At 33.9% G+C, this 19,349-nt stretch overlaps 1 protein-coding gene across 3 annotated transcripts; it reads right to left on the reverse strand.

Annotated features, from left to right (window-relative positions):
- Nucleotides 1-458: 458 nt before the first annotated feature.
- On the reverse strand, nucleotides 459-18,967 carry zgc:152951 (uncharacterized protein LOC569013 homolog). 3 transcript variants are annotated; one of them, XM_051119838.1, is made up of 9 exons: nucleotides 18,686-18,967; nucleotides 16,486-16,733; nucleotides 16,279-16,378; nucleotides 8,967-9,040; nucleotides 8,561-8,758; nucleotides 8,337-8,474; nucleotides 5,822-5,911; nucleotides 5,568-5,711; nucleotides 459-5,328 (listed from the first exon to the last, which is right to left on the reverse strand). In XM_051119838.1, exons 1-9 carry the CDS (start codon nucleotides 18,690-18,692, stop codon nucleotides 5,200-5,202), a joined length of 1,128 nt encoding a protein of 375 aa, XP_050975795.1. In that variant the 5' UTR covers nucleotides 18,693-18,967; the 3' UTR covers nucleotides 459-5,199. The 3 variants fall into 3 exon arrangements, with proteins under 3 accessions (XP_050975795.1, XP_050975794.1, XP_050975793.1); XM_051119837.1 differs by having other exon boundaries at nucleotides 16,264-16,378; XM_051119836.1 differs by having other exon boundaries at nucleotides 8,967-9,043; nucleotides 16,264-16,378.
- Between the last annotated feature and the right edge of the window lie 382 nt (nucleotides 18,968-19,349).

Consider the following 19,349-nt stretch of genomic DNA (forward strand, 5'->3'; position numbering starts at 1 on the left):
AGTTAACTCGCTTCACCTGTTTGTGTATCATTAGCCACCCTTTATAAGTTGTTTCAATTCTATGCTTTGTGTCCAGTCTCGTCTATTCACACGTGTTTTGCTGCCTGTCTGTATCGTCATTGTGGATTATATTAAAGATTTGTGGATTTCACCTTCATCCTTGTGCAAGTTCGTTCGTCTGACATGTGTTGTGACACAGGTAAACAATGAATTAATCTTTTCTGTTTTTTATAGTTTTGTCTTGTTTGTAGTGTGATCAATGTTTGTGTAAGCAGTAGATGTGTTAGGGAAGTAACACGTAACATTTTAATTATATTTTGCTAAAATGGACGAAATGACTTGAAAAAAAATTTGTTCATTTTGCTGAACGAGACTCAAATGTCCAAGTCGGTAAAATGACCAGAACTTCCCATCACTACTACGAATCACGTGTATGTTCATCGTCTGTGTACTCCATCTTATTTTCTCCTACAACTTTTTGTTTGTAAACAGCGTTTGACTTACTTGCACTTCCTTAGTCTTTGCGTGTTCACTTTGTAAACACTGGGTCTGTAGTTCCGTGTGACCTTTCAACGTGATTCAAGAGTACATAGCGTAGTAAACGCGCATCCCAGGGCCTGTGCTACACAAGCTTTTGTGCCTAAAAAGTATAAAATAATTTATTTTCCGAAAAAAATGACAGATTGTTTCGCTAGATAAGACCCTTCTTCCTCGGCTGGGATTGTTTAGAGCCCTTTGAAGCTGCATTTAAACTACATTTTGGAAGTTCAAAATCGGGGCACCAATGAAGTTCATTATATGGAGAAAAATCCTGAAATGTTTTCCTCAAAAACCATAATTTCTTCACGACTGAAGACAGAAAGACATGAACATCTTGGATGACAAGGGGGTGAATAAATTATTTGTGAACTGTTGTTCTGGAAGTGGACTTCTCCTTTAAGACTTTGAATATAGCTTAAAAGTCAATTAAGACTTTTCTTGGTGAACTATTCTTTAAAAGATTAGTTATACAAAATTCCTGATAATTTACTGACTCCTGTCATCCAAGATGTTCATATCTTTCTTTCTCCAGTCGAAAAGAAATGAAGTTTTTGAGGAAATCATTCTAGGATTTTTCTCCATATGTCTCAATGGTGGCCAACAGGTTGAAGGTCCAAACTGCAGTTTCAATGGAGCTTCAAAGAGCTCTACACGATCCCAGCTGAGGAATGAGGGTCTTATCTAGCGAAATAATTGGCCATTTATAGATAAATAAATAAACAAATAAAGATTTATATACTTTATAACCACAAATGCTCGTCTTGCACTAGCTCGACCTCATGCATTACTTAATTATGCACGACCCAGTGTTTACAAAGAAAGTCAAACTTCACAAAAAAGGTAAAGCAACTATGTCGGATGATTTTGAAGTTGGAGGAGAAAACAAGACAAAGAACTAACCGTGTGTGACGTTTCCAACACGATTACGTGTTGTGTGAAGTTGCAGACGCAGAGCTATTTGCAGATCGCAGAGCTAGTGCAAGACGAGCATTTGTGGGTAAAAAGTATTTGTTTTTATTTATTTATTTTTTTTAAATGACCTTCACTAGATAAGACCCTTATTCCTTGGCTGGGATCATGTAAAGCCCTTTGAAGCTGTATTGAAAATGCAATTTGAACCTTGAACAAATTGGGTCCCACTGAAGTCCACTATATGAAGAAAAATTCTGGAATGTTTTCCTCAAAAACCTTAATTTGTTTTTGACTTAGAAAAGAAAGACATGAACATGACATCGTGGGTGAGTAAATTATCAGGAAATTTTAATTCTGGAAATGAACTACAGTGCCTTGTGAAAGTATTCATACCCTTTCATGATTTTCATATTTTGTTGTGTTGCAAACGTATGTTAAACTGCTTTAAATAACTTATTTCCCCCCACATCAATCTACACTCCACTTTGAGTGGAGTTAATCTATGGCAAATTCATTTGAATGAGTATGATTTGGAAAGGCACACACCTCTCAATAAAAGCTCAGCTGCACAGCTGAAAATTCATATCAGAGCAAAAATCAATCCCTGAAATAAAAAATAAAAAAAACTGCCTGAAGAGCTCAGAGAGAGGATTGCATCAAGACACAGATCTGGGAAAGAGTTCAGAAAAAAATTCTGCTGCATATTATCCATAATGAAAGATGTTTGGAGCAACTAGGACTCTTCCTAGAGCTGACCTCCTGGCCAAACTGAGCAATTGATGGAGAAAGGGGCTTGGTTATATTAGTGAACAAAAAGCTGATGGTCACTCTAGTTGAGCTCCATGATCATATATGCAGATGGAAGAAATTTACAAAAGGACAAACATCACTGCAATACTCCACCACTTCAGTCTTTATGGTGGTGTGGCCATACTCAATCCTCTCCTCAGTGAAGACACATGAAAACACACTTTGAATTTGCAACAAAGCACCTAAAGAACTCTCAGACTGTGAGAAACAAGATTCTCTGGTCTGATGAACCTCAATTCCAAGCATCATCTTAAAAGCAAACCAAGCACTGCTCATCACCTGTACAGTATCATCCTAACAGTAATACTGTGGGGCTGTTTTTTTGGAGGCAGGGACTGAGGGACTCGCCAAAGTAGAAGGAAAGCTCAATGCACTAAAATATCAAGATAGCCTTAATGAAAACCCAGTCCACAGCATTCAGAACCTCAGACTAGGCAGAAGGTTCACCTTCCAACAGGACAGTGACGGTAAGCACACAGCAAGAGTGGCTTATAGACAACTCTGTGAATGTCCTTGAGTGACCCAATCAAACATTTCTGGAGAAACCTGAAAATGTCTGCCAGACCCCATCCAAGCTGACAGAGCCTGAGAGGTGAAGAAGTGAGGATAATTGCCAAATGCAGATGTGCAAAACTTGTGGCATCATACCCAAAAAGACTCGAGTCTGTAAAGGTGCTTCAACTAAGTACCATGTTAAGGGAATGAATACTTGTGCAATTTACTTATTTCAGTTTCTTAATTCTAATAAATTTGCAAAGTTGCCACAATTCTGTTTTGTGCTTTGTCATTATGGTATATTATACTATGGAGTGTAAATTGATGTGGAAAAAAAGGCATTTAAAGCAGTTTAACATAAGGTTGTAACTTAAAAAAAGGTGAAAAAATGAAGGGGTATGAATACTTTTGCAAGGCACTGTAATACTTTAAAACAACACTGTGAATAGATAGATATTTAAAATGTATTTTAAAGGGGTGCTATTATGCTTTTTCACTTTTTGAACTTTAGTCAGTGTGTGGTGTGTATCTTTGGGAATAAAAAAGGTCTACAAAGTTACAAATCTCAAAGTCCACTCCAAAAGGAGATATTTTGTTTTTCTTTAAAATCCCTTTTCAAGAATTACAACGAACTGCTCCTTTGGATTACAACGTTTGTTTTCTGCATGCAATGATGTCACAACACCATCCATTAGAATATCATTCAATTAAATCCCCCCCACAGAAATTCGAATTGTTGGAGGGTAGGGACGAGGTGGGGCATTAGTCTAACTTTAGCGATGCAGGGCGGAGAGAACCGCCTTAACGAGTATAAACACAAGCATTGACTAGAGTGGCCGCTTCAGAGCTGTAACGTGCCACAGACGTGTGCAGTACAGAGGGTCGAAACACATGCCAAAGCCGCAAACTACTCCGGTTGCCACGTCGGAGTCGTAATGCCGCAGACGTATGCAGTGTGTGGTAAGAGATTTATTCATCATACAGTGTAGCTTTACTTATAACGCAAGTGTTTTTTTTAAATGCATAAACTTGCACTCGACTAGGCTAGGCTGATCAGTGATGATGTTCTTTGATAATGTTAGGCTGCTTTTAGCCTTATGCTGGAGCTGGTTTCGGGCAAAGAAACTAAGTATGTAAATAATTAAATACATTAGCACGATAATATCATGCACTGGCGATCCCGTAGGCAGACGATAGGACCCAATACTTCTGTAGCGTATTATTTACTCACACTCCATGCATCCTAGGTGTATATGACTTCCTTCTTTCAGACGAATGCAATCAGAGTTATATTAAAATTTATCCTGGCACTCCCAAGCTTTAGAATGGCATAGACGGGTGTTTCTCTTCATCTGTCCAAAACAAGTCCAATAATATGCATCCATCCCTAATAAAAAGTGCCTCACATGGCTCCGGGGGGTTAATAAAGGACTCCTTTAGCGAATCAATGCGTTTTTGTAAGAAAAATATCCATATTTAAAAACGTAAGAATTACTTTAATCTAGCTTGCGCTAACAGTTGTACACGGAACTTGCTTCTTTGACAGGGGGAGTGGCAGTACTGAAACACCGTCTAAGCTGTTCGCCAATCGCAACGCAGTGGGACAGCTAACCAATCACAACACATTTAGTTTTTCAGAAGACGGGCCTTCATTAAACCCGGAAACTAATCGAGCCTTATCTGCCAGGCTGGGAAAAATGTATTGTAATAATGTAAATTATGTTAAAAATAATCAGTTTTTCGAACCACCAAGCATGAAAGCATGTTCTAGCACACCCCCAAAACAAAATCAAGACTTTATAAAAGAGCATAATAGGACCCCTTTAATATATATTTCTGTCATCATCCAAACATTCCTGGAAGCATCCGTGCAAATTTTTCATATATTTAAATGTTTTTGTAAAAATATACATAGTTAAATATTGCTGTTTATTACTGTGTATTGTTAAATTGGTGCATATATAAAAATGATTAAATATAATTTTTTTCCTTGAGGTCTTTTGAAAAAATCTATATTACAAGCAATATGCACCATAGCTCAATCTGTGCAAATTATGTTCCATGTGTTCTTTTTAGCTTTTCATAGTGTTGCTGAAAACTTGCTGAAAAATTTACGTAGATACAGTACAATACATATAATAATGCAGATGAATTAAAGACATCCTAGCATGAGAATATTTAAGACATGTAACTGCATAATAATCAGTGCAAAACACTGCAATACAATTTGGAAAGTTCTAGGTATAAAATTTCATTAGAAATATTAGGCTACAGTATCACATTGCCCTTTGGGAGGTGGAAGAACAAGGTAAAGGGTTCGAAATGCATAGTTTCAGGGTACAGTTCTGTTTTAAATCACTCGTCTCTGCTGCATGTGAGAAACCACAGTACCCACAATGAGTCAGTGAAAGAGCAATCGTGTGCATGAGAATGTGGCTTAGTTCAGTCTGTGCTGTTTATAGACCAGTCATAGGGCAGATAGCTCACTTTGACCTTTCCATCTGACAGCAGAGTCTGTAGATTCCTCTTCTTCTGTGATGCTCCCATATGCTCAAACACCCAGTTCAGCAGCTGAAAAAGAAAACATTACTAACTCAGCAAGTGCATGTTTAAAGACAGAACCAATCACTTGCATTGTATGAAAAAGAGCAGCTTGGGAATTCTGCTAAATATCTCTGTTAGTGTTACACAGATGAAAAAAAACAAAACAAATACGAGTACATTTCTAGGTAAACTATGACTTACAATGAAACAACAACATAATTTTCCATATGAATGAATTGTGAATTGAGAGTGACGGTATGTAATACCTTCTCATCAGTGCCTCCAAAATCTGTCTTGTACCACTTAAAGATCTGGCTGAGCTTCACTTCTCGTCTCACGCTGTCAATCACGCAGCTGTCGTCATTCTCCAGGAACGCTTCTGCTGCAGCTCGCAACTGACTATCAATGTCCTGATGTGACACATGTAGGGAAACTTGACTATAAAACACTATATGCTTTACACTGTCAGAAAGAATGTATAGACATTTATAGTATTATAAATGAAAATACTCTGGATAACCTGTGGTGTGTATGTCTTAATTGGAGGGCAGCCCTTTGCACCACAGTTCAGTGCAAAATGAATGAGAGGCTCAACATCAGGAAGTGCCACCTAATGGATGAAGACACACATTACTAATGATAACAACATTCAGATATCTTTTACTCCAGTGTTTCTCAGTATACTACCATTCAAAAATCTGGAGTTGGTAAGTTTTCTTAATGTTTTAAAAAAAAGTCTTGACTATTGCATTAATTTACAACAAAAACTGTAATATTGTGAAATATTATTACATTTTTAAATAACTATTTTCTACCTGCTATATTTTAAAATGTAATTTATTGCTGTGATGCAAAGCTGTATTTTTAGCACCATTACTCCAGTCTTCAGAGTCAAATGTTCCTTCAGAAATCATTATATATATCATTACCATATATGATGATTTACTTTTCAAAACAATGTTGAAAACAGTTGTGCTACGTACTAATTTTGTGGAAAATGTGATACGTTTTATTTCAAGAATCTTTGTTGACTAGAAAGTTCAAAAGAACAGCATTTATTTGAAATTCATTTTTTGTAACATTATAAATGTCTTTACTGTCACTTTTGATCAATTTAATGTGTCCCTATAAAATGTGTAGTGTATGTATATAACCAACATAAAGTAATAGGGTTAGACTTTAATTTACTGTATTATAATCTCCTGAATGGGATAAGTCAAGTCAAGTCAAGTCAAGTCAAGAACAAAAAAAAAAAAAAAAAAAAAAAAAAAAGTTTTAAATTTTTTTAAATCTAAAGCCTTAAATATTTCCAAATACAGCTGGAACCTGCTTTAAAGGAGAAGTCCACTTCCACAACAACAATTTACAAATAATTTACTCACCCCCTTGTCATCAAAGATGTTCATGTCTTTCTGTCTTCAGTCGTAAACCAATTACTGTTTTTAAGGAAAGTATTTCAGGATTTTTCTCCATATAATGGACTTCAATGGTCCCCCGATTTTGAACTACCGAAATGTAGTTTAAATGCAGCTTCAAAGGGCTCTAAATGATCCCAGCAGAGGAAGAAAGGTCTTATCTAGCGAAACGAAGAAAAAAATTTGTATACTTTTTAAGCACAAAAGCTTGTGTAACACTAGTTCTGGGAGGTGCGTCCACGACGCTATGTACTACAGAATCACGTCGAAAGCCCTTTTCAAGGTGCATTTAAGCTACATTTTGGAAGTTCAAAATCGGGGCACCAATGAAGTCCATTATATGGAGAAAAATCCTGAAATGTTTTCCTCAAAAACCATAATTTCTTTACAACTGAAGACAAAGACATGAACATCCTGGATGACAAAGGGGTGAAAAAATTATTTGTAAATTTTTGTTCTGGAAGTGGACTTCTCCTTTAAGTAATTCACTGAAAGTGTTGCTGTTGCAAAAATGAGGTAAATTTCTCCTATAAATTACAGGCAATACAAATCAGAATTAAAATCTGAATCGTTTCCACCACTGAATAAAAAAATATAAAAAGGTAAATGCAAGGTTTTATCTCACAGTTCCGAATTTTTCCCTCAATATCAAGATACAAACTTACAATTAAGATTTTTTTCTCAGAATTGTGAGATATAAAATTACAATTGTGAGTTATAAAGTCAGAATTGTGAAATTTACCTTTTTATATTTTTTAGTTATTTTGAGAAACAAAGCTAGAATTGCATGTACAAACTCGCAATTGCAAGTCAGATTCTAAGAAATAAACTCACAATTCTGACTTTATAAATCACAATTGCGAGTTTATATCTTGCAATTCTGAGAAAAAAAATCAGAATTACAAGTTTATATGTCGCAATTCTGACTTTATAACAGGGTGTAACGGTACACGTATTCGTACTGTAAATTTTTGGCGTTTCATTTACCTCAGGCAAGTCATCAGTGCCCACAGCTCATTAGTTCACTAGAAAAATGAAGTCTAGAGAAGAGCATTTCATGAAATATTACACTAAACACTCATTATATTGTACATATTGTACTTTACCTGTTACTCTTAATTATTTAATGTATGTATGTATTTGAATATATTTAAACAAATAGAATTTTTATAATTTATAAATTAATTTAAAAACTGCATTAAGTGCACTTTACATGTTTGCATATATATATTTCTTAAAGTTAAGTGTTAATTATTATATTTAAAAATAAATAGTAATTAAATTTAAGTTTTTATTGTTAACCATATAATGTAAAAGGGCTCCCTATAGTTTAAAGCATAAGCTGAAGTAGATTTTTATCACTAAGAAAATTTTACTTATAACTGAATGTATTTAAAGAAAGAGAAACTTGTTCAGTAAACCACTGTTTATTTAAAAAAAAGAAAAAAGTTTAGACTTTCCCCCTGCTGTACCAAAATCATACTGAACCGTGACGTTAAAACCGAGGTACATACCGAACCGCCATATTATATATTATATTTATATATATATATACACTCAACAAATTAACTGTCATATTATCTAGATGAATGAGGTTATACTGAATCCAAAGTGGGATACCTGCAGTCGAGGGTCATTCCTGGAAAAGGGCTTCAGGAGTTGTGCCACACCTTTGCGGTTTCCTCTAAGCACTCCATTTTCAATATCCTGCAGTGTGAATACCTGACCACCAATGAAGTAGCTCACATAGTTGAAGAACTGGAAAACAAGAGACCAAATGCACTGAAGCACTGATAGCATTTCACATTTCCACTTCTTAACCACCAAATCTCCACTTCTCTTACCCGATACCTTTGCCATATGTTTTTGGGAAAGCCCAGACGCAGGTTCCCGTGGATGACGAGGGCGTTGTACACGTTGATAAAGAAAGCCAGTTTCTCTTCACGACTCAGAGACAGCAGCTCCACGCGCTGAAGTTGGACAGCGAGATCACAGTAGCGCTCAAAGTACAGGCTCCGGGACATGGCCTTGTAATCAACCGTCTGAAAGTGGAGACCCAGACGGTCACAATGACACGCACCTTTCTTATTTAAAACATAATGTGGCGTAACGCTCCTCGGGTCATTCGCCTGCCACAAACATCAAATGTCTGAGTGCATGTAGCGTTTGTGTCTGTGACGAATCCGTTAAACATGGTCTTGCACCTTTTTGATATGAAGTGTGTGATGAGAAGGTGAAATGGTGCGTTACCTTGCCATCTTCAGAGAGATGATCAGAGTAGAGTTTCAGGATCAGATTCCTCAGTGCCTCCGAAAGCTCACAGGCTGCTTTGGGCAAGTGGCACAAACAATGAGAATAAGAATGACTGAAACAATCAAACACAAAAGGTCTTCTTTTTTTTCCCATTACGTAACTGATAACTAGATATGCGTGTCCTGAAGAAAATGCCAGCACTTGTAAGGCAGCCAAGAAGTTATTGTATTAAAGTTATAGGTAGGTTTTAGGTTTTGGTGTAAATGCAGCGGTCAGCATGTGATTAAATTATTAAATATGTGCAAGAATGTCTAATCAATAAAAGTATACAAATAGATTTAGAGAATAATTGAAATTCAGTAAGCAAATAGATGTCATCGTTTTCATTCTGTCATATTTTTAAAATTCTATCATTCCAATCTTAAAATATTTTATAAATAGGGCTACACAACTATGACAAATCATGACTGTTCAAAACATTTAAGGTCAGAAAGATTTTAAAGAAAATAATACTTTTATAGAGCAAGGATGCTTAAAATGATCAAATTAAATTGACTAAACTTTAATAATAATAAAAAATATATTTTTTAAATAAACAGTTCTTTTGAACTTTCTATTCATCAAAGAATCTTGGAAAAAAATGGTTTCCACAAAAAAAAAATATATATATATATTATGCAGCACAACTGTTTCTGACACCAATTATAATAATAGATGTTTCTTGAGCAGCAAATCAGCATATTATAATAATTTCTGAAGGATCATGTGGCACTGAAGACAGGAGTAATGACTGATGAAAATTCAGCTTTGCATTACATGAATAAATTACATTTTAAAAAATATATTTAAATAGAAAACAGCTATTTTAAATAGTAGCTAATAATACAGTGCCTTACAAAAGTATTCACACCCTCATTTCCACATCAATCAACACTCCATACATCATAATGGCAAAGCACAAAATAGATTTGTGACAACTTTGTACATTTATTAAAAATAAAACACTGAAATAAGTGCATTTCATAAGTATTCATACCCTTACTTAAGTACTTAGCTGAAGCACCTTTACAGCCTCAAGTCTTTTTGGGTATGATGCAACAAGCTCTGCACATCAGCATCTGGCAATTATCTGCCATTGTTCTACTCACCTCTTCACCTCTCAAGCTCTGTCAGCTTGGATGGGGTTTGGCAGACATTTTCTGGTTTCTCCAGAAATGTTTGATTGGGTTCAAGCCCAGGCTGTGGCTGGGCCACAGAAGGATATTCACAGATTTGTCTATAAGCCACTCTTGCTGTGTGCTTACCGTCATTGTCCTGTTGTTAGGTTCAAGTGTGTTTTCATGTGTCTTCACTAAGGAGTGGATTGAGTTTGGCTACACCGCCATAAAGACTGTATTGCTGGAGTATTGCAGTGATGTTTGTCCTTCTGCAAGTTTCTCCCATCTCCATATATGACCATGGAGCTCAACTAGAGTGACCATCAGCTTCTTGGTCACCACTCTAACCAATACCCTTCTCCATCAATTGCTCAGTTTTTCCAGGAGGCCAGCTCCACAAAGAGTCCTAGTTGTTCCAAACTTCTTCCATTACGGATAATAGAGGCTACATACTTCTGTGAACCTTCAATGCAGCAGAATTTTTTCTGAACTCTTTCCTAGATCTGTGCCTTGACACGATCCTGTCTCTGAGCTCTACAGGCAGTTCTTTTAACCTGAGGGCTTGGTTTTTGCTCTGATATGCATTTTCAGCTGTTAGACCTTTTATTCAGAGGTGTGTGCTTTTCTAAATCATACTCATTCAAATGAATTTGCCACAGGTTAACTCCATTCGAAGTGTAGTAACATCTACAAGCGATATGAATGCTCCTGAGGTATGAATACTTATGCAATGGTATAATTTCAGTTTTTTATTTCTAATAAATTTGCAAAGTTGTTTTGTTCTTTGTCATTATGGTTTATGGAGTGTAGATTGATGTGGAAAAACGTAATTTAAAGCAGTTTAACATAAGGCTGCAACATAATTATTATATGTAATTATATGTATTATTATTTTTATCAAACAAAGGCAGCCTTGGTGAACAAAACAGATCTTTCTCAAAAACATTTAACAAATTTTGCTGACCCCAGACTTTTGAACATTAAATCTGATTTCCTATTGCATTTTTGCACCAGGCATGGTAAAATGTTCAGCATCTGCAAAAAAATATATTCCACATTTAGCATTACATTCTGATGCAACGTGTGCAGACTTAGATGAACGCTGTAATTGACACTTGTCATGATTAATTCACTGCCGCACCTGTAACTGCAATCTTGATTATTAATTTAAATAATTGTGAAGCCCTAATTACAAAAACTAAAAATAGACAGCACACCTAAGCCTCAAAGTGTGAGAGTATGACATAATACTGGATAAATAATATTTATTATTTATTATAAGAATAGTAAATAATAAAGGTGTCTGCATGTTAAAGGTTTAATTGACTGCAGTTTAATACGTAATATTAGAGGTTTAGAACAAACTCTGAATGATTGAAGAACATCAATACAATGCCGCCTTACAAACAAGCAGGTGTTAACATTTAACATGACTGGAAATGAACCAAACTCATAAATGATTAAAGAATCATTGAGTGTAACCCCACGCTTCATGCTATAGAGATGCATGAAAACACAAGTCTAGACAAGCACATTTAAGAGAAGTGAGGACAGAAAGATAGGGTTTCCAATGAGAAAGATGAGACTACAGCAGATGGCGTAAGTGTCTACGGGCATCCTGCTACTACACACCCATCATTAGGCCGCATGCTGCCGTTTCTCCAGAGGTAAGTGCTGCATTGGGAACATGCTCCAGTAGCCTGAATAAGATGCTACTGTCATCAAACTGCCTTTAGCTAGTCACAGACTTCAAATGCTTCCTCACCATTAAACTCAGGGTCATTTCACCTACTTCCTGAAAGTGGAGTGGAGCCAGAGCAATCTATGAGAGCCAACACCAATGGCAAACACGGTTCAATACATCAACCTTTCACTGGTTTTCACAGTAAGTAAACACAAAAATGTCTTTGTGGGCAGGAACCCATCATTACTATACCAGAATAGACTAGGGCTGTGTCTGACCGCTGAAAAATTATATATGAAAGTAAGCAAATGTCTAAATTTGAGACTGTCAACTGATTATAAATGTCCAATTTTCCTTTATAATAAGCTAAGAAAAAAACATTGTAGTCACAAGTGCTATTTTAGTATTATTTATATATTTATCATTTTTATATAGTTTTCACTTTTTTTTATTTGTTTAAGTAAGTTAAAAAATGCTATATGAAAGAAAGCAAGCAAGACATCTCTGAATTTTACCGTCTACTAAGATTATTAATGTCCTTTTCCCCCTTTTTTGTTTATATGTTTAATTTATTTTTTATTTCTTTAAGTCATTTTAGGACTTTAGTTTAAACATTTAATTTTGGTTTATATATATACACTGCCGCTGAAAAGTTTGGGATCTGTACAATTTTTTATGTTTTTTAAAGAATTCGTATATATGATCATAAAGGCTGCATTTACTTGATCAAAAATACAGAAAAAAAAACAATAATGTGAAATATTATTACAGTTTAAAATAATGGTGTTTTATATTCATATATTTTGAAATATAATTTATTCCTGTGATACAAAGCTGAATTTTTATCAGCCATTACTTCAGTTTTTAGTGTCATGTGATTCTTCAAAAATCATTCTAATATGCTGATTAATTACTGTTATTATCAATGTTGAAAACAGTTGTGGTGCTTAATATTTTTTTGGAAACTGTGATTTTTTTTTTTTTTTAGGTTTCTTGATGAATAAACGGTTAAAAAGAACAGCATTTATTCAAAATAGAAATCTTTTCTAACAATGTAAGTCTTTGCTTTCACTTTTTATCAACACATCCTAGGTGAATAAAAGTATTAATTTCTTTCAAAAAAACGAAAGAATAAAAATTGACTGACCCCAAACTTTTAGATGGTAGTTTATATTGTTACAAAAGATTTATATTTTAAATAAACACTGTTCTTTTCAACTTTTTATTTGTTAAAGAATCCTAGAAAAAAAAAATCACTGGTTCCAACAAAATATTAAGCAGCACAACTGTTTTCAACATTGATAATAAATCAGCATATTAGAATGATTTCTGAAGGATCATTTGACATTGAAGACTGGATTAATGATGCTGAAAATTCAGCTTTGTATCACAGGAATAAATTACATTTTAAAAAATATTCACATAGAAAACAGTTCTTTTAAATTGAAATAATATTTTATAATATTACAGTTTTTTTAGTATGTTTAATCAAATAAATGCAGCCTTGATGAGCATAAGAAACATCATTAACAACTATTATATATATAATTTTATTTTATTTATTTTTAATTACCAAGAATAATTTTTTTCAGTTAAAATCCTTTTAGAGATGCCAATATTATACCTTGGAAGCCATCCTTAGGTTTTCACCCAGTTTTAACTTTCTTATAGGAGGTGTCTGCATTCCTACAATGCTGCTTGTTTAGTCATTGACTGAGAGGCCATTGAAACAGTATAGTGCTCTACAGATTCTACAGTAAGTCATGAGAGAGATTTAGTTTGCTGTCCTAGCCATAACTAACCTGTTTGTGGCTTGATAATAATAGAGCTTATAAATGTTACACCCATATAAATTCCTTCAGTGTTTTGAAAATCTGTTTTATTTGGCTTGCTGAAACAGAGAGTGCTGAAGGAAGCTGCACACACCCTTTTCTCTGCACAGCCAGTCAGTCCAGCAGCTTATGCCAGTGAAGTTGTTCCTGTATATCCTGACAATCACCTCGCTTTTCTTCAACTCCTTTATGTCCGTAACCCTCCCACTCTTAAAGGAGTAGTTCACTTCCAGAACAAAAATTTACAGATAATTCACTCACCCCCTTGTCATCCGAGATGTTCATGTATTTCTTTTTCAGTTTTAAAGAAATTATGCTTTTTGAGGAAAACATTTCAGGATTTCTCTCCATATAGTGGACTTCTATGGTGGCCCTGAATTTGAACTTCCAAAACGTAGTTTAAATGCAGATTCAAAGGGCTCTAAACGATCCCAGACGAAGAAGAAGGGTCTTATCTAGCGAAACAACCTGTCATTTTCTACAAAAAAACAAAAACAAAAAACAAATTTATACACTTTTTAACCTCAAATGTTCGTCTTGTCTAGCTCTGCCATGCACATGTGTACTCTGTGTAATCCGGGTCAATACAGTTAGGGTAGGTTGAAAAACTCCCATCTCATTTTTCCTCCAACTTTAAAATACCCTAACTGTATTGACCCGGATTAAACAGAGTATGCATGCACATCGCAGAGCTAGATAAGATGAGCATTTGAGGTTAAAAAGTATATACATTTTTATTATTAGTAGTAGTATTTTTTTTAGAAAATAACTGATCGTTCTGCTAGGTAAGACCCTTCTTTCTCGTTTAGAGCCCTTTGAAGCCGCATTTAAACTGCATTTTGGAAATTTAAACTCAGGGTACCATATTAGTCCATTATATGGAGAGAAATCCTGAAATGTTTTCCTCAAAAAGCATCATTTCTTCACAGCTGAAGAAAGAAAGACATGAACATCTTGGATGACAAGGGGGTGAGTAAATTATCTGTAAATTTTTGGTCTGGAAGTGAACTTCTCCTTTAAAATCTCCTAAAGATGTACAACCTGACTATTGAAATTCATCTGTATTAGACTAGAAATGTAGAATGCACTGGAAAACATTTTGCATAATTGACAGAATTTAAGTTCCTCATTTAACTATTTATGAATACTGTATTGATAAAGGCTGCATTAAATTCAAAGACTAAACACATTTAAAAACATTCAAATAGAAAACTGTTACACTGTCGTTCAAAACTACGGGATCAGTAAGATTTTTAGTGTTTTTAAAAAAAGTCTCTTATGCTCACCAAGGCTACATTTATTTGACCAAAAATACAGAAAAAACTGTAATATTGTGAAATATTATTACAATTTGAATTTTATTCCAGTTTATGTTAATATAATTTAAAATATAATCTATTTATGTGATGCAAAGCTGAATTTTCAGCATCATTACTCCAGTCTTCAGTGTCAAATTATTCTTCAGAAATCATTATAATATGCTGATTTATTATCAATGTTGAAAACAGTTGTGCTGCTTAATATTTTGTTGGAACCTGTTTTTTTTTTCTAGGATTCTTTAACAAATAAAAAGTTGAAAAGAACAGTGTTTATTTAAAATATAAATCTTTTGTAACAATACAAACTACCATCTAAAAGTTTGGGGTCAGTAAATTTTTATTTTTTCGTTTTTTTAAAGAAATTAAATCTTTTTATTCAGCAAGGATGTGTTAATTTGATAAAAAAAAGTGAAAGCAAAGACTTACATTGTTACATTTATTCCAGTTTATAATAATATCATTTAAAATATAATCTATTTCTAGATAGGAATGACTGGAGTAATGATGATAAAAATTCAGATTTGCATCATAGGAATAAATTACATTTTAAAATATATTCACATAAAAAATGGTTATTTTACATTTAAATAATATTTCACAATATTACTGTTTTTATTTTTTGGATTTAAATGCAGCCTTGGTGAACAAAAGAAACTTTGTTTAAAAACATTAAAAATCATACTAATCCCAAACTTTTAAACGGCAGTGCATTTTTTTTTTTTAAATAAAATTTCACATTATTGCTGTTTTATTGTATTTCTGCACGTAAGAAACTTATTTCAAACAGGTAAAAAAAAAAAATCTTACTGACCACAAACTAGTAAAAGACTTTATGGGGGAAAAAAACATCTAAAAAATTATGAGAGCTTAAAAATAAAACAGCTGGTTTGAGACAAAGCAAAGCAAACAAATAAAAAGAATTTGTCACCTTCTGAATCAGGAAACAGGGCTCTGTTATAAACATTAATAAAATATAACATACAATTTCCAGTTGTATAAAAGAGCCCTGAGGGATGGACTGATTCAGTTATCTTTCATGACTATAAACTGACAACAGCAGATATCTGTGAAGAAACAGCTGGTGGTATGGAAAGATTGGCTCACATGCAGGCACAGAAAAATCCAGAAAAAAACAAAAAGTGAGCCCATTAACTTAAATAAAATAGCAGTTCCTTGAACATACAGCAAACCTACAGCCACTCAGCTAACCCACTCAGCCCATGAGTATGAGGAAGTAGCGAAGGAAAACATCTGAGCATGTGTTTTTCAAAACAACAAGCATACAGTTGATGACATACTAACCTCCATCAATCTCACCATCAGAGTCAAGGTTGTTTTCTCCAGGTACAGGTGGAGCGTCCAGCGACATGGGTTCCTGTCTTACTGATAGGACGAGGCGTTCCAGCTGCTCAGGATCCTAAGAACCCAAAAAACTCTCTTTTGTCCTCATCCGATTTTCCAGAAATAAATATCAAGCCAGTGCTTAGACTATAGTGATAGATCAGTTACTGTTTCTTATCTCACCAGTTTCTGGAGGTCCTCGTTGTTTCCCACATACATGTTATTGAAGAATATCTGTGGTACGGTACTGCGACCTGTGAGCTCCTTCAGCTGTGCTCTTATTTCTCTGTGTTTGTTCACATCCACATCACACACAGGCACACCTAATGTACTCAGAGTAGCCTTGGCCTGTATGCAGTGAGGACAGCCGGGCACTGAGTACACTGTCACCCGTCCCCTCATAATGGTCCTGTCCTCCACCATCACAGCGCCTGAACGGACATAACGGAGTATAAGCAACAATCCCAAATATATATATACATTTTGGTGTCCCATGCCTTTTTTAAAACAATTAGAGGCAAAAATCCTGCATTTAAGATAAATATAACATATGATGGTCTGGATGTCTTAACACTCTTTATTTTGTGTAACAATAAAAAACTTTAAGTAACTTATGAGATCACTTTGGAATAATACATTGAACTGATATTCAATTGTAATTTTGGCTTTAAAAAAAACAAACAAACAAAACAAAACAAAACAACTTTGGTAACAGTTTAGTATAGGGAACAATTCTCACTATTAACTAGTTACTTATTAGCAAGCCTATTATTAACATATTGGCTGTTTATTAGTACTTACAGTATAAAGCACCTATTCTTCATAACCATAATGAGCAGCAAATTAGGCGTTTATTGAAGCAAAAGCCGTAGTTAATGGTTTGTTAATAGTGAGAACTGGACCTTAAAATTAAGTGTGACCAAAAATTTTAATGGCAATGGCTGTCCCATATTTTGCGTTTGCATATTTTTGCTAGAAAACTACTAAATTACAGTATATTTAATAGTATTTTAAATTTTATTTTATTTTTATATCTTCAGTTTTAGTTTTAGTCATTTTGCTTTGGTATTTTTTTACAGATTTCTATTTAGCTTTATTTTATTTGTACTGCATTTTTAGTTTTATTAATTTTAGCACTTCAACTTTAATATTTTTTATTTGAACTGCCAAGACAACATTTCTTTAATTTTTGCAGTTCTTTCACTTTTTTTTTTTTCTAAATTGTTATTTTATTTTTAGTTTAATGAACAAAAATGTCATATTATGGAGTTTTAATTTTAGTTAATAATAACAACACTCAATGTTTACTACTGTACTGAGACACTGGTGGTTGGAAAAATAGCAAACATCATTTAAAAGGATAAAAAAGCTCATATTTAGCTGAAACCCATCAGGGTGACAAATATTTTCTAAAGGCCAAGCACCTACACTACCAGTCCAAAGTTTTTGAACAGTGATTTTTATTGTTTTTTAAAGAAGTCTATTTTGCTCACCAAGCCTGCATTTAATTGATCCAAAGTACAGAAAAACAGTAAAATTTAGAAATATTTTTACTATTTAAAATAACTGTTTTTTTATTTAAATATATAATGATTTTAAAGCTGAATTTTTAGCATCATTACTCCAGTCACATGATCCTTCAGAAATCATTTGAATATTCTGATTTTCTGCTAAAAAAAAAAAAAAAAAACACATATTATTATTATTATTATTATTATTATTATGTGGAAAACAGCTAAGCAGACTTTTTTTCAGGTTTCTTTTATGAATAGAAAGTTCAGAAGTACAGCATTTATCAGAAATAGAAATCTTTTGTAACATTTTAAATGTCTTTATCATTACTTTTGAGCAATTTAAAGCATCCTTGCTAAATAAAATAATTAATTTCTATAATTTCCTCATGTATGTTGTACATTTAAGCTTATTTCTATAATTTCCTCTTGTATGCTGTACATTTAAGCTTATTTGTTTAAAACAATAGAGACATCTTATATATATAGGTTGTGTGCTATTTATAGAAAACAGCAAAACGATTTTTCTTTACAAAAATGGACCACACTAAGCATAATTACTATAAACTACACTTATGGTTCCTCCTGTAAAACCATAATAAATACATTTTATTTTAAATTTAATTTTACGTACTGTTAAAGTATTATAATTTGACGTCAGTGGTGGCTAATAACAACAGTTACAGTGGCTGTGCATTATGACGGAAACTCTGGTTATTAAATTGAACGTTTGTACAGGAATCTTAAAGACTACAAATATCCGAGCATCACTAGTAATAACAGCCAGCAGTTTAATACAGGAAGCAAATCCTGTTCTCTCCCAAAACTAACATGACTCATTACAACACTGCTAAAATCACAAAAATACCCACCCAGCATAAGCCAGAATAAGCGCTTTTCCAGTTTCTTCCCAGCTGTTTTTACTCGTGTCGGTCTCGGTGCTTCACCGCTCGTCCAGCGTCACATAAGACTTTGACTTTGTACACCGCTGACAGGTAAACGGATTTGCTGAGTAGGCTAATTTTCACTACATTTGTTTGTACACTGTTGTGCAAAGTCTCTACGCCATATAATACTATTCATAAAGACCCAAAATGACATTCATCTGCAGCTGTGTGATACGCAAATTACTGAGTAGAGAAGCCGATAACAGAGCGAGCGTCATCGTTACAAATGTGAAGTCAGCACACACAAGCCACCAGATACTGAGAGTCTATCATGTAGCGGTAGTAGTAATAATAATAATTATTATTATAGTTGTAATTATAATAATAATAATATACACATTAATATATGTTGTGCACTCTGTAATAAATGTTAATAATTTTTTTATATTTTATGTATATTCAGTAACATTGGCTCATTATAGCTCTGTCTTGTCTCGGGGGCCCATTCAATTTTTCTTTCACTTTATTTAATTTTTAACGTAACACATTTAATTTAAATGTTATATTATATGGATAATTACCATAGATAATTACGCGTCAAAATAGAGTCTTTTATTTTGAAATATTGAAGTCACAGTGTTGAAACAGT

Source organism: Labeo rohita, chromosome 9, assembly GCF_022985175.1.
Source record: "Labeo rohita strain BAU-BD-2019 chromosome 9, IGBB_LRoh.1.0, whole genome shotgun sequence".
Lineage (NCBI taxonomy): Eukaryota > Metazoa > Chordata > Actinopteri > Cypriniformes > Cyprinidae > Labeo > Labeo rohita.

Coding starts and splice junctions, on each gene's coding strand:
- zgc:152951 (XM_051119836.1), bottom strand. Junction 8,475..8,560: donor ACATATGGCAAAGGTATCGG/GTAAGAGAAGTG, acceptor CTTGTTTTCCAG/TTCTTCAACTATGTGAGCTA. Junction 5,712..5,821: donor TTAAGACATACACACCACAG/GTTATCCAGAGT, acceptor GTGTCACATCAG/GACATTGATAGTCAGTTGCG.